We start from the raw sequence: 16,366 nt of genomic DNA, 5'->3' as shown, positions 1-16,366 counted from the left end.
AGCTCAGTAGACTTGGATGAAGCCACTCCAAGGCACATGGGGCTGCATGGTGGGCAACAGAGTGACACTGTCATGTGTAGGGCTTGTCTTCTTAGCATGTGTACTAGAATAATTGACTACCACTCAAAGTATAGTGTGTGATGCTCTGGCACAAACAAGAAGGCTATGATCCTGATCCTATTAATGTGAATAATTCTGGATGATGCCTTTTTATATGTTACTTCTAGCCTATACTTTTCTAGTGTAGAGCATCCAGGGTTCCAAGAACCTAACCTTGGTCATCTTGAAGACTGAATAGATTGCTGTAAAGGAGAACTGTTGGTTGTCATTGGGAAATGGACAGGAATCAATGGTGGTTGAGCACATTTTAGTTCTGTGTAATGTTCTTGCCTGTTAAGAGTTGCATGTGTACAATAATTAAGCTGTCCAGAAAACTTGTAGAATAAGAGGACTGGGTGAATATTTGCCAGGGATCATCTGGTGCAGGCAGTTGCTAACATGAAAAGCCATATCAAACCTATCAAGGGCTATAGGTTGCAACTGCCTTGCATATACATGTGTCAGACTGGTAGATATCAAATGTCAAATTGTAATGCCTTTATTATGGGCAAATATACACCAGTGCCTTTTACAATATTATGACTACTTATATACTGCTTTTCAACAACAAAAGTTTTCAAAGCAGTTTGCATAGAAAATGGTATAAGAAAATGGTTCCTGTACCATAACGGATCATGATCTGCCTCTGCAAATAAACACAAGGTGGATATCGGCAACACCCACTTGAAAGATGCCCTGTGGTTTCTGCTGCATCACCTACTTGATAAACTAAAGTTTGTGGGCATATTGTGCTTTTCCTCAAATGTGAAGAGCCTCAGTGTGCCAATATGTGGACACACACATTTTAAGCTGAGAAAATAATGAATATGAGTGTGTCTTTTTATTTGTTAAACATTGTTGCTGAAGTATTAGACATCTTATTTTCAAGAGATCCTAAACTTGGCTTTCTTATCCTAAGCCAAGAATGAACTAGAGTTGTGTTAGCTGAACTTGTGTAGGGAATTGGGCGAAAATTTAATATTAAAGCTTTTCAATTCTGACTCTGTAAAAATTACTTATACTTGCTCATGATATTCTGTAACTGAATGAATGAATTTCTTCACATTTTAATGTGATTAAATTGGTAATAATAACCATCCTGCTGGCATTAGAAAAAGGCTTAAAGAATCAAATGTTAGTTTAATGGCTTATCAGGGATTCTCAACATTGGGTCCTCAGATATAATTGGACCTCAGCTCCCATAATCCCCAGCCCTGTTGGCCTTTGGTTGGGGATTATGGGAACTGAAGTCCAATAACATATGGGGAGCCAACCGTGAGAATTCCTGGTTTAGATGAATTGTGATGTTACTACCTAGTGGTGATGTCATTTGCATGCATACCTCTCTAGAATGGCTTCTTTCTAACTTGGCTCTATAAAGCAGAGCAAAGGCCCCGTCCTATCAAACAGAAATATTACTCTTTGGACCACTCTGGATAATGAGAATGAATATAGAAAACATGCAATGTCTGTTATTTTAGGCAATTAGCCTTGCAAGCTTTTGGTCTCTCCTAAAGGGTGCAGCAAGTGATTAGGCTCTCCTGAAAGCTTCTTAGGACAGGATTTCTCTTGAGTCTGTGCAGTAATTCTAGCACAGCATGTTTTATTAACTACGGTGTAATCTTGCAATATAATCCTATTTAATGCTTAGAAGTTCCATTGCTTTCAATTGAATTATCTCTTCTAGATATTTAGGATCCTTGGCTAGCTAATTCACTGAACTTTGTGCAGAGATGTTGGTCACTTTCTCCCTCGCCCCCTTAGGAATGTATTCGTGCTCTTGGTCAGAATAAACCACATACACCTTTTCGGGAAAGCAAACTCACCCAGGTGCTGAGAGACTCCTTCATTGGAACAAATTCCAGGACCTGTATGGTAAGGGAAATATTTAACTTTATGATCTCAAATACAATAGAAACTTGCTAGTTTCCACTTTGATTGTATCTGAATCTGCATTCATAGGTAAAAATATCTAGCTTGTCTGCATGTATGGATCCAGAATATTATTGCCAGTTCTTGTCTAGTGCAGAAAGCTAAACTGGCCCATCCAGTGTTCTCCTTGCATGGCTTTTCCAACCTGGTATGCCTGAATGCAGAGCAAAGTGCCATAATACAGATCAACATACAGATGTTGCTGCTGTCCTTGGAGTACTTCATACTTCTAGAATGAAAGCCTGGGCTTGTCTGATTAGAAGGTGGTCTGTGGATTTTAAATTTAATGTAAATTCTTCTACAGTGAAGGAGTGTATCTGGAAATGGGATGCTCCTCTCACTATTCTCACGACAAGACTAATCGGATTCAAACTCATCCATATATAATCACTCCTCCAGGAACTACCTGAGATTGCTCATGGGGGCAGTATTTTCAATATAATGGACTCTTTTGTCTGTTGGCAGTGCCCTGTTGGTTGCACACCTGTGGACCAAAGGGATACATATGTATCCCTATGTCAACAACCTGTTAGTCCAGTCTCCAGTCCACCACAGAGCCAGCTAGGTCTACAGGAAAACATGCATTGTCTCATGACTTCATTATCAACACACAGGAGAGCTCCCAGAGTCCTACACTCAGTATCTAACACCAGTGTGCTGGACATGGCACAGAAGTGTTGACACAGCAAAGGGGATGGTGTTCCTAGTCAAGTCATGAAAGAAAGTTTCCAAACATGCAAAAGGGTGATGTCAACACACAGTTGGACATGTCAGGTCTCTCACAAATGGCTACAAGGTCCAGGATCAGAATTTCAACAGCAGAGAAAAGCTCTCTTGGGTGGTGATGCTTGTCAGCCCTCTTGGCAATTCTTCTTGAATCAGTGCATGACATAGCTAACCATTGATGCAAGCCTCTGGCTGAAGAGGCCATTGTGGTGGTCTAGTGACTCAGGGCAGATGGTCAGTGGAGGAGAGGGCACACAGTATCAACTTTAGGATTTGGGTAATGGAAGAATCTGCCACTCTTTTTCTCTTGGGTGGAAAAGCACCTCTGTCCCTGTCTGCTGAATATGTGAAAGGAGAACACAATACACAGATGAACTGGTTAAGTTGCCAAGATGTAGACCTGACTGAATAAAGCCTCAGTCAGTTAGCCTTCCAGAATGTAGTGGAGAAGTTTGGCTTTTCAGAGCTGGATCCCTCTGCCAAACTGCCTAGCTTCATATCCAATACATCACTCTGGCTGTTGAGGTGACACGCTTTCACTTCAGTGGCCACTATCTTCTGTATGGCTTCTCACCACAAGCAGTTGATGAAAACTGTCCAAAAGATCAGGGAATGTCATGCAGAGATGATTAGTGGTGTGCAGGGCTTGGTTTTCAGACCTGGTCCAACAATCAGCAGAACCACCCTTCTCTTGGCACACTATCTGCATCTTCTGTCTCATGTACTGAACTTTCACCTGGACCCAGGTTGACTGCAGCTGCCTACTTGGAGACTGAGTGGAAGAGCTAACAAAGCAGGGTCCTAGATCTGTCCTTGCAAAGGACATCTTAACTCAGGGGTTCTCAAATGGGGGGTTGGAACCCCCAGGTACCCTCAAACCACGGAAAAGAGTATTCTAAACAACTTGGGAGGGAGCTGTCAGGAGGGCAGGGGCCTAGCCCAACATGTCCAGGGCCTCCACCCAACACGTGGCGATGGCCAGGGATGATAAGAGGCAGATGGAGACAGAAGCCAAGTACTTGGCTCCTTCACTGCTCACAAATCCAAGAGCGGGCACAGCAGTGACATTTTTTTGATGGTCGGGCCAGAGGAGAGTTCCCTCTTGGGAGACACTTGCTAGAACTCTTCTAGTAATTGCCAAAGAAGTGCCATTGCTGTGCCTGTCCTTGGCTTTGTGAACAGTGGAGGAGTTGGGTGGTTTTTAGCTCCTGTCCACTTCAGAGAAGTCTGAGCAGTTCTTCATTTTACATTCTTGACAGTGTTCTTCCTGAATTTTAGATTAGTGTGCAAGCTGAATACAAAGAATTGAGAGAGTCATACAAATACTGACTCCCTTTGCTTGATTCCTACTTGTGCGAATCAAAGATATGGATCATGATCCGTTGCATTTATAAGGAATGAGTTCTGCACTTGTGCAGGAACCTTGTGGGTAGATTGACTAGCTCCTCATGATGCGCACTCTGCCCTGCACATGCTCCGTGCTTCTGTTGAAATCGGCAGTTGAGGGGGTGCCATTTTCTCGGTTTCTGTTTGACTGCCAAAGCGTCAACACCTTGTCATTGGCTCCTCGGTTCAACAAGATTCAATTGACTGAAAAGGAAAGATGATATATTAGTTTTGTTATTCCTATTTGACTTTGGATTGCATTTGACTCTTTCAATGTAAAATGGATTGGATTTGGCTTTTGGGGACTTTCTTTTAACGCTTCAAGGCTGCTGCCTCGGGGTGTGACTTAAACGGCAATGGAGACCAAGAAAACGTTTAAAAGTTGTGTGGACTGCCAGGCTAAATTACCATTGACAGATTACCATGACTCCCGTTTGCTATGCTTAGGTGAGCAGCACAACTTGGCAGCTTGCAAAATATGCTGCTCTTTCTCCAAAAAACCCCACTTAAAAATCAGGCCCGGCAACTCTGTGCAGCGCTTTACTCTGACGTTGAGATCAGGCTCGATGTCGGAGTTAACACTGAGCATGCAGGGAACAGCAAAAGTGTAGTCTAAAAGCTCTGCAGGGGATATGGAGCTGATATTTAAGAGACTGAAGGAGGTCTCGAAGTCGACTCATAGACATAAGAACAAAAAGAGGAGGCACTGCTTGGATGAGGAAGCGGATTCTCCATCGGGAAAGAAGCATCATACCAGTTCCAAAACTAAGGGCAGTACGTCTTCTCTGACTGCACTACAAAGCTATAGCCCACCTTCAACATTGGCGGTGGCTCCGTCAATGTTAACGGAACACTCCTTGAGGTCAGCATTGGTAACTTTGCCATCAAAATTGACCACAATACCAACCACGGACTCAACTGCAGCTGATCTTTATTTTACGGACACAATGTTGACGTTGGTACCGACTGCTCCTTCGGAACCGATTACATCAACAACCATGTTGAAGGGCTTACTATAAACGCTGTTTCAAGCTGCTCTACCCAGGAGAGTCGTACAGTTGTCTCCGTCTCAAATGCCAGCGCAGTTCCCATCGACTCCCTTATAGCAGCAGCCTTTGGACAAAGGGGACTTTGCTAATTTTTCCACTGAGCATCTTCGGGATGATGATGTCTCCTTGGATCCTAGCACTGCGACTACACTACTTGCTATTCTAGATTCTTCGAGCAGCACCCCCTTGGGGTCAACTTTGCAAGTAGTGGTCTCGATGTCGACCAGGATGTTGAGGAGATTCCAGTGACTGCACCAAAAACAGCATCAATGTCACCTGTGCGCATTACTACGGCTGTGACTAAGATGCCTATATGTCCGATGTCGCCTTTTGTCCTTCAGTGCCGAGAACTTTCGGCCTGCTCTCTCTGCCATTGGTGCCGCCTGCGACATCTACTCTTCCATCATTAGCTTGCAAGTCACCAGTGCAGTATGTGAGCTCTCAGGGGCTCTTGCAACAGAACATGATTGGCCAGCAGGGTCACAGACATATCACACATACTTGTGGTTTTCACCACGCTCCAACAAATGTGTTGCCCGAAGAATATGTGGAGTTCTAGATATGGAAGGCAGAGTGTGCTTTGCAACGGCCTCTGTTGGGCCGCTGGAGGACAAGTCAATTTGCACCAGCCAAAAACCATCGTTGGCTATATACCGCAACCTAAGACTACCACTAGTACTGCTACTGTGTCCCCCGCTTTCCAGACTATGGCTGAGATGACATATCACCCGGTGCTACCGGAGTAGCCTCCTGCACCTGTGCAGCCTCCACCAGAGACTCCGTAGGCACCAGTGTAGCCACCTGTAAAAACGCCTATGCGCCCATCAGTGCCAAAAAGGAAAGAAAATGCCTCCAATGGACAGCAGCGGAGGTAATTATTTGTCCAAATCCACGGAACCTGCTTCAGATGGGGCAAGTCACCCTTCTGATCCAGATCCACCATCAGATGTGCCACCAAACATGTCTACTTTATCCTCTGAAGAGCTAAAGGCCTATCATGTCCAGATTAGGGAAATGGCGGAGGTACTAGGCCTGGACTTAAAACAACTGGAGACTGACTTGAAGGACCCAGTCTACAACATGATGGCAGCCTCCAAGACATCACATCCAGCCAGCATAGCATAGTGGATAGAGTGTTGGACTAGGACCGAGAATACCAGAGTTTGAATCCCCATTCAACCATGATACTCACTGGGTGTCTCTATGCCAGTCATGTACCTCTCAGCCTAACCTACCTCATAGGGTTGTTGTGAAGATAAAAATAAGCATGTACACTGCTCTGAGCTCCTTGGAGGAACAGTGGCGTATAAATGTTAAATAAAATCATCATCATCATCATACATCTGCCACACAATACACCAGATATAACTGTAGTCGAGAAGAAAGAAAAACAAGTAAAAATAATCGACATAGCAATACCAGGGGATAGCAGAATAGAAGAAAAAGAAATAGAAAAAATAACAAAATACAAAGATCTACAAATTGAAATTGAAAGGCTGTGGCAGAAAAAGACCAAAATAATCCCAGTGATAATTGGCGCCCTAGGTGCAATTCCAAAACAACTTGAAGAGCACCTCAACACCATAGGGGCCATAGAAATCACCACCAGCCAATTACAAAAAGCAACATTACTGGGAACAGCCTATATTCTGCGACGATATCTATAATAATAACAGCAACAACATTGATAATACAATTCAGCCATCCATATGGTGTTGAGGTTCTCTTCAAGTTGTTTTGGAATTGCACCTAGGGCGCCAATTACCACTGGGATTATTTTGGTCTTTTTCTGCCACAGCCTTTCAATTTCAATTTGTAGATCTTTGTATTTTGTTTTTTCTATCTATCTATCTATCTATCTATCTATCTATCTATCTATCTATTAATTATTCCATTTCTATACCGCCCTTCCAAAAATGGCTCAGGGCAGTTTACGCAGAGCAATAACAAACAAATAAGATGGAACCCTGTCCCCAAAGGGCTCACATTCTAAAATGAAACACAAGTTGGGCACCAGCAACTGTCACTGGAGGTACTGTGCTGGGGGTGGATAGGGCCAGTTACTCTCCCACTGCTAAATAAAGAGAACCACCACTGTAAAAGGTGCCTCTTTGCCCAGTCAGCAGGGGTTTGACAACCAATAGTTGGCTGTCAACCACAAAGAACTATGGTTCTAAGTGGAAAAGATTTAAGGAGTATGCATGTAGGCAAGGTTTCCTTCCTGGTAAAGCAACACTGAGACAAGTTCTGTTTTATATGACCACTTTGAAACTTACAGGATTAATGAATGTATCCCTCAAGGAACATCTGGCTGCTATATCGAAACACAAGGGATGGGATCGTGCTACTATTTTCTCGCATCCAGATCTTAAACCTAGATTCAACTTCAAACTTATTGGGAAACTGTGTCATGGATCATACAAAAAAATTCTGAATGGTGTGAACAACTTATATCCACCAATAAGAAAGCCAATGGAGCAGTGGGGTTTCTCTTTGGTTTTGTCAACTCTCACAGAATGCCCATTTGAACCTCTGGGTGAGGCTTCTCTCAGATGGGTCACCTTGAAGACAGTGTTCCTTATAGTGATTACTACTGCAAAATGTGTTAGTGAACTGACAGCCTTGCGCATGGACATTCCTTATACTCTGTTCTATCCCTATAAGGTAGACATATGATTGGATCTGCAGTTCCGTCCTCAAATAGTGACGAAGTTTCATTTAAACCAAGATATAATTCTGCCTACCCTTTTCTGGAATCCGGAAACACCATTGGTGAAGGCACTGCATTCTCTTGATGCGAGATGCTCTCTACTGTACTATCTAGGAACAACCAAGAGTATTAGGAAGACAAAAGCTGTTTGAGGCCGACAAAGGCAGAGCCAAGGGAAAAGCTGATATCCCAACAAAGGTTCGTGTGTTGGTTGGTGGAGTTAATAGTGCAAGCATATAAGCTGCAGAGCATAGATCTACTATATACCATGTGGGCACATTCAACTAGGGCATGTGCATTCTCGGCAGCCCATCTGTCTGGAATCCATATGGCTGATATTTGCATGGCTGCGGCATGGTAATCACAGCAGCCGTTAATTAAACATTATGCCTTTGATCTGTGATCTGCTGAGCAGGCAGGTTTCAGGAGTAGCATTTTAAAACAGGTGCTGCCATAGGCTTCAGGGACTAGTGTGCCTGTCACCATGGCTGGAAGCTGGCTAATCACCCATTCCTTATGAATGCAACAGATCATGATCCAGGTAAACAGATTGCTCACCTGTAACTGATGATCTGGTAGTGATTTGTTGTATTCATAAGACCCTCCCGAACCTCCCTGCAACAGTAGAAGTGGTACAAATATTTAAGAACTACTAACAGGTCTAGACACTGAAAGATCGCCTGGACACAGCGGTCTGCAAGAAACTGAGAAAATTGTGCCCCCAACTGCCAATTTCAACAGAAGCACAGAACACTTGCAGGGCAGAGTGGGCGTCACGAGCTGCTAGTCAAGCTACCTGTGAGACCCTGTGCAGGTGCAGAACCCATTCCTTATGAATATAATGAATCACTACCAGATCATCATTTACAGGTGATTTTCAGTAGTTGCTGCTATAATGAGCAAATGCCTAGTGAAAATAACTTGGAAGCCAAAATTAGATTGATAGTCTCAAAACTCAGGATTGAAAAACTAAGAAGGAGCAAGCAAGCTCATTCTCATTTAAAAGGTAAATGTGCTTTATTTATCTCTTCCTAATTGAATCAGTGACTGACATCCTGTGTGCTTCTAACATCAATGAAACACTAGCCCATGCTCTGGTCTGCTGAGCTTTCAAAGCATGGGCACTCTTGTGTAAGAGCAGGAATACTTTTTGTAGCTAACCCGTTTTTTTTGTAGCTAGCCCGTGTTCCAGGAGCGCTCTGCTAGGCCCTCAGCAACATGTTTTTTGGTCTACACATCATTAGGATGTCAGCTTTAAACATGGAGGGGTCAAGTAGTTTTATATATTATATTAAGGGGTTACAGTATTAAGGGGGCATCCCTGTTTATGCCACCCATGACACAGTTTCCTAATAGATAGATAAACTTTATTACAGTCTTTGACCAGTACAAGTTTCCTAATAGGTTCATTCTCTACAGTGGAATGGAATGCATCTGACCCATCCACCAAGTTGGTAGTCTCTTGTCTGGGCTGTATGGCTTTTTCTCTTTTGGCAGGTGTTCTCGGGTGATCTCCATCAACCCAGGTTCTTTTGGAATGTTAACCTTTTCCTTGGGGTTTTTCCTATATGTTCTCTACTATTTCTGTTGCACTGTTAGCTTGTGCAGTTGGTAACTGGAAACTTAGGGAGAGCTTCTCCCACTATATATGGAAGGTAGAGGTTGAATCTGGCCTTGTCTCAGGAGAGAGTGGGAGGAGCAACTGTTTCCGGATGTACGCCATTCTGCTATAGAGAATGAACCTATAGGGTAAGTTCCAACATTCCATTTTATGAAGGTGGAGATGTAAGAAGTTTAAGATGTTTAATCAGAGGATCAAAATATTAATATGGTTAGTTAACAGTATACTATAGGAAGTGTTGATGGAAGTGACTGCAGTTGCATAGAAGTTGGCAAGAAATGAATGTAGGCTGTCTAAAAATATTTTGCTTGTTTTCAGATTGCAATGATTTCTCCGGGCATGAATTCCTGTGAATACACCCTGAACACCCTGCGGTATGCTGACAGGTAAGTAATATGGGACTTCTCATCCATAAAATGAGGATAAATTGCTTAGTTACACAAGGGGAACATAGTCATAATCTGAAGAAGGTAGATGGAGGAGCTTTCCTGGTGGCTCCTATAGACTTACTATTTCCAAATGGCCTCATGCTTGTGTAACTTTAAGACTTCTAATGCACAGGAAAAACTGGCTTTTACTTTCCTTGGCTGAAGACAGACAGGCGTGGTTCTCACAACCGTTTGAATCTAGGCTTAAAGTTGGTAACTGACATTAGTCTGATCATGTGAACTCATGCCAAGGCAGGAATCTCAGATTCATCTTGGGATGCAAACTGACACCAGTAATCTTGGTGTGTGTTCATGCTAAAGTTGGTTACGGACTTTGAACCTAGATTTGAACAAATATGTGAACCAGGCCAAACTCTCAGAATGTCTGTCCTACTCTCATCTGATGTTGACCAGAAACGGTCCCAGTAGTCAGCTAATCCAGAAGAGACTGGCTGAGATAGTTTCTAAGCAAAGGAAGAAACATTAGCTGGTTATTATGATTGTTTCTAGCCAACATCAGACCTTTTTGAGCAAAGGAGGAAAAGCCCAATCAATTCCTCCCTGTACAAGACTGATTTTGTTAGTAAACTATCAGTCAGTATTGATCTTTGAGTGGGTACAGGATGTGTGAATGTGTTTATAAGCAAGGGAGAGCAAAATGTGCAGATGCCTTCTAGACTAAAGCAGATATGACTAAGCACCTCTGTCATACCTGAGGATTGCAAAGCCACTAAGTTTTCTTATTAAGGTAGGCTTTTCTGTAAAGGTCCTTTCTTCTGTTCTCAGAGTGAAAGAGCTTCCTCGCAATGGAACTGCTGGAGAGGCACAGAATTGCATGGAAACTGAGAATGAAGAACTGGAGATCAGTGAAGAAGGATTATTAGACCATCTTCATGAGGTATACCTGTGCTTAGCTAAAACTGGCCTGCTTTCAGAGTAGAACTTGGTGAGGCTATTAAAGTTGATACTTTCCCTTGTGAACAGCAGATGTCGGAAGATGAGCTGTCTCCTCATCTATCCAGTTTCCGTGAGGCTGTTACTCGGATTAGTGAACTAGAGGAGAAGGCAATAGAAGAGCTTAAGGAAGTCAGGCAGGTATGTCTTGATGGCTGATGCATCAAACTTCCTTTTGATGGGTTCTGTTTTCCAAAGTGGATTGCACTGCTGCGGAATTTGAATTATGCTCTAAATAGCCACTTAATGTCCCCAACATGATGTTTTTCATAGATCTAGTGGCACCCCACAAGGGCTACTAGATCTTCCAGCAATCCATATCCACTCAAAATGTCTGAGAAACCCACTTGACATGACAAACCCAATTCCCTAACTATACTCACTTCTGCAAACAGAAAATGAACGACTGTAACTATCTCCTGGAAATGGCGGAACAACCAGAATATGACATGGAGGCATTTGTGTACCAAGCCCAGTGCTTCATACGTGAAGGATCCAAAAGTTTCCTCAGTCTGAAAGGTACACTGGGGGCTGCATTTCACTAACTTGGCACAGAAGGTGCTACAGAAGTGAAAGCGCTTGGTGCTGTTGGGAGTTGGCCTTTCATCTTTTGTTGTGATGGAACATTCTGCCATGCAACTAACACATTGTCAGTTGTGAGCTAAGCACTTGACAACACAAATGATGCAATAGCTGTCTAGAAGCCTTTCATTTTTCACATGATAGGGAAAGGTGGGGAGAGATTGGGGTATTTGCAATGAATAGTGAAGGGAGTGTAGTGGCATTGGAAAAGGTAAGATGAAGCTAGGATGGACTAGAAATGTGTGTTTTAAAAATAGGTCTTGTTGTGGAGGAGAACTTGAAATGGACTGAAATGTCTTGAATAGTAAGGGGAAGGTTATTCTAGGCAGAAGCACAATGCAATTCATGCAGTGGAAGAAAGGACTTTATGCAAACTGAGTTAATGGAAAGGGATGTCAGGAGGTCGGGAGAATATTGGGGGCAGATAATGAAGAATGGTTTACAGTAAGGGCTAGAATCTTGAGTTTCAGCCATACCCCATTTGACTTGTTGAAAGGATATTGCTGGGGCTGCCATCCTATTCTGTTTGCCTATCTTGCTAAAGTTATTATTTATTATTATTTATTATTATTATTTTTTACATTTATATCCCGCTCTTCCTCCAAGGAGCCCAGAGCGCTATACTGCATACTTGAGTTTCTCTTTCACAACAACCCTGTGAAGTAGGTTAGGCTGAGAGAGGAGTGACTGGCCCAGAGTCACCCAGCTAGTTTTATGGCTGAATGGGGATTTGAACTCGGGTCTCCCCGGTCCTAGTCCAGCACTCTAACCACTGGATGTACATCATTCTTGATAGACAGTGCCCTCATGCCCCAATTGGCATTGCTAGGAACTGATTAGCAAAACAAAGCTCATGCTGGCACACAGTGTAGGAGCAATACTATGCTAGTGTGGCCTTCTTCAACCACCATCAGTTGCTCCCAAGAGGTGCAAGCTGTTGGTATTAGCCACATAATAGCTCTGGCTGTGGGGGGAAACATCCCGGCCATCATTGTATGTTGATTCTCAATAACTATTCCATGTGTACACACCCATGATATAACTTCTTCTGTGACAGGAGCGTGGCTGTGGCCGACCTAGGGCCTCTTAATTAACTGGCTTATATGGCCACTTATTCCAGTGATCTTGTGAGTGGACACAAGTGGAAAAGTTCTAATACATCCATAGAATTGTATAAAATATTACGTGGGTACTGATGTTACAAGTAATAGTGTGCTTACTGTATTTTTGTGCATATACTATGCAGAGTATACAGTTTCTTGCATCCTGTGAGTGGTGATATGGGGATTTAAATGCATTCGGAGTATATAAAGTTAAACTTTTAAAACTTGCTGCTCCCTGTTGCCAGTGCTCATCACCATTTTCCAGCTAGTTTGCTGGTATACTGTGAGAGAGGATGTTGTATCCCCGGGGTAGCTGAACTCAGAATACCTTGTTCATTATTTCCATAGCCAATTTGAAAGCTTACAGCTAAAGAATAAAGCTGTGCCTTGCTCAATTATGTTCACAGGGTTAATATGAAAGATGTAACCCAAAAGCTAGATACTTGACCAATGTTCCAAGGATTGGTTTGAGATCTCTCTGTTAAGAGCAGAGGCAGACCTGCCCAATTCCAGTGTCACAAATTTGAGATCCTCATTCCAAGGATCCTCATTCCAAGGACCTGCCCTCATTCCAAGGAGTCTTCAGCTTTGAGTCCATACATTATTCTGAGAAAAGAGGCTCTCAGATGCTGTTTTCTTGGTCACCTTGTTCTCTGTATATGCTCTAGAGCCACCCCAGAATCAAAGGGACTGAACAGAACCCCCTGGGAACGCCCTCTGGTCCTTTTGAAAAATATAGCAATTTTCTTGGCAGAAGACATGAAAAAGACAGACACCAAACTATCTCTTAAATGTTTACTAAGTGGTTTTATAAAGGAATTAGAGCTGGCAAGTGGTGTGTGCGTGTGCATGTGTGTTGCTTTAATGATCAGCAATAACTAATACATAAAATTACTAATAATATCTTTACCACTGGAAGAAAGGCAGGAGGGAGGGGATGGAGAGAGATCTGGAATATAGGTGGGAGTAGAACAGGATTCTCAAGGAAGTGTTCATATTACCAGGCTTCAGCAGCTTGAGGCTAGGACATGAGGCTGGTCTTGCTAGAAGCTGGCCATGGATGTTGAAGAGTCTTGGAACCTTTTGAGACCATCAGCCCAAACACAGGATCAAGCACAGGGTAAATCTCTACTCTGAACTCTGCCCTTCAGCAGAGAACACAAACAGACTGTGCTGTAAGGCCCAGCTCACAACCGTCCCTTTTTGGATCACACTCGCAGTGCCCATCCAAAAGAGCCAGAAGTCAAAGCCAAAAAGCCCCCCAAATCTCTGAGTCTTCCTTTTTAGCCATTTCACTCCACGCTGATCTCAGTTCCAAGTTGCTCCTACCCCTCCCTTAGGAATAGGCCTTGTACACAGAATTCTGCTGTTTATTGTGGCAAAAAGTATCTTTCTGCCAGCTTCATACAGCCTCTGTTGTTCCCTCTTAGCTATTTTCTCTGAGCTCTTTCTGAGTAAAGGACAGCAGTTTTACAGCTCCAAATATGAGAGAAGGGGATTAGAGACTGGAAAAGGAAGAGATGCAAAATAACCTTATTGGTCCTTATTGACAATCTCTACTATCTCAGTGCTACATAAACCTTACCAGCTTACCATAACCTTACCAGCTCAGGTTACATCTCAGATGAGCATTAACTGGCATGATTATTACAGAAATCGGGCAGCCCAATGGCCTGGAGTTAATAAGCATCTTGATCACAGTTTCAAATGACTGTCAGCATACCTGTGAAAACAGCACCGGCACCAACTCTGAGTTTTCCAAAGAATCTCATCTATGAACAAGCATAGTATCCCTCTTAGGTGTGGGTCTGACTGTCCCTGATATCTGAATGCACGCGTGCACACGCACGCGCGCGCACACACACACACACACATCCCAACTAAGGAAAGCACTGATCAAGCTGCCAAGCATGCCAGCCAACTGAAAAATTGCAAATAGCCGCAGGGAGCATTAAGACGGGGCAGCAGCATGGGGTAGTACCAGCCAGCTACCTGGGAAAGGGTGGAGGCAACAGGAGCAGCAAGTTTTAAAACCAACTGGAGATGGCAACATTATGTGACAAGTTTTAAAAAACTTTTTTAAAAAGGCATGGGCAATACTTGGGTGTGGGCTATAACCCCCCACCGCCCCGATTATCATCTTGTTGTTCTTGGGTGCAGGTTTTATGAACAAAAATATAGTACACACCGCCCTAAGGGTGTTTGGATAGAAATAGGATGTCTAGATACATGATGCTCTCCTAATGTGTCTTAAGTATTCTGGAGTCTTGCTCCTTTCTGAACTGTCTTCTGCCTTGTAATTCTAGATTGATGTTTTGTTTAGCCCATTCATTTTATGAAAAATATTCATTCATATTTTGAACCCAAGGTAGCATACAAAAAACAAAGTACAGCTAAAACCAATACAGGAGCAAATAAAACCATATTTACAACTGTGGTTAAAAAGTTGTCAAAAGTTCTCTTATGGTCCCAGTGGTCTAGAGGAAGGGTGTAATTCACAAGCCACACTGTCTCTCTCCCCATACCCCCATTTGGACTAGAGCTGCTTTCACCAGTTACTGTTCTCACCTGGGGGCGCTTATCCAGTCACCAGAAAGACAATGCTCACACCACAGCCCTGTGCCCACCAGGCCTGCTGTCAAGGCACAAAACGAATGCTGACTTGTATCTTTCCTATGTCTCCGTTTCCCTACAGACACTATGGAAGAACTAACCCTTACCATGCAGATGGAAGAGCAAGCCAGCAAGCACCTGAATAAGAGGCATCTTCAATAGCCATCCAATTGTTAAATGAATCTCTCTTTTTTTCTCTGTATTTGTCTGTCACTTCTTTGATTTGGTGTTGCATCATTTTAAATGCATGTGGAAAATCCAGCCTATCCAACTTGAGGGTTCAAAAGGAGATGGGCTGCCACCTTCTGAGGCATGCAAAGGGCAGCATTCGCCCAGTCTGTGGCATTTGGGGGACTATTGCCCTTTTTTCAGTACTGAAGGCTGCAGGAGGAGGGTGCTCTAGTTTCACTTGGAAAGCATGTGTATTTTTGTAGTGTAAACAAAATCTTGCTAAATATTTTTGAGTGTTACAGTTGAGTGCAATCTAAGTGAATCTAAATACTGGATTTGCTGTTGTGTAACTCCTAACACAGAAAAAGGGTAGTTGAACTTGTTTATAAATAAATCTTCTGAATTCATTAAGTTCTGCTTTGTGAGGGCACTGAAGTTTTTTTTCCCTGTTGGTCTCTTTTCTTGAGGCCGCTTCATTTGTGAAGGTGTGATGAATCTCAAAGGTTATACACATGACCATTTGTCCTGGCAGGTTCCTGCCTGCCTCCCCACATACCATCTCCATCCAGGCTCTGACACTCACTGTGGAACATGAGCAACATTGTGGCAAGCGGCAGAGCAGGGAGCCAGAGGAGGATGTCCTCTGGCATCCCTCAATGCACCACGCAAGGAGCACTGTGTATTGAGGGATCCTTCCTCAGCCGGGTGCTCTTACCACCTGGGTGTGGGTGTGGGCTGCTTGCAGCCTGTGCACACACGTGACCCTGAACCTGGGGTTAAGGGTGTGCTCATGCCCTTAAACCCAGGTTAAAGTCTGGGGTAAATTCCTAGGCTTGGGGCCGAGGCAGCGTCAGGATCAGGCTTGATCTCGGTGGTGCCCATGGGCAACCAAGTCCAGGCTGTGCTGCCCAAGCCTGAGCTTGGCTGCCCTTGTGAACGGCCTCTCAGTGTGGTTATAAGTATTCGTAAATGTTACAGGTGAAAATGTTTCC

General features: G+C 43.5%; 1 protein-coding gene across 8 annotated transcripts in view; it reads left to right on the top strand.

The window, feature by feature from the left end:
- Positions 1-15,785, top strand: part of KIF2C (kinesin family member 2C) — a 40,430-nt gene extending 24,645 nt beyond the window's left edge. For 5 of the 8 annotated variants that reach the window (XM_053244314.1, XM_053244309.1, XM_053244313.1 and 2 more), the window contains 6 exons: positions 1,864-1,974; positions 9,842-9,909; positions 10,738-10,849; positions 10,936-11,046; positions 11,301-11,424; positions 15,286-15,785. In XM_053244314.1, the coding sequence (XP_053100289.1) occupies positions 1,864-1,974; positions 9,842-9,909; positions 10,738-10,849; positions 10,936-11,046; positions 11,301-11,424; positions 15,286-15,365 (606 nt within the window). In that variant the 3' untranslated portion in view covers positions 15,366-15,785. The remainder of the gene's footprint in view (positions 1-1,863; positions 1,975-9,841; positions 9,910-10,737; positions 10,850-10,935; positions 11,047-11,300; positions 11,425-15,285) is intronic. The other 3 variants (XM_053244311.1, XM_053244316.1, XM_053244315.1) reach the window with 3 other exon arrangements.
- The last annotated feature ends 581 nt before the right edge of the window (positions 15,786-16,366 follow it).

The sequence above is a fragment of the Hemicordylus capensis genome, chromosome 4 (assembly GCF_027244095.1).
Source record: "Hemicordylus capensis ecotype Gifberg chromosome 4, rHemCap1.1.pri, whole genome shotgun sequence".
NCBI classification, from domain to species: domain Eukaryota; kingdom Metazoa; phylum Chordata; class Lepidosauria; order Squamata; family Cordylidae; genus Hemicordylus; species Hemicordylus capensis.
The sequence above is the reverse complement of the archived record's forward strand: the minus strand, read 5'-3'. Positions and strand labels throughout refer to the sequence as shown.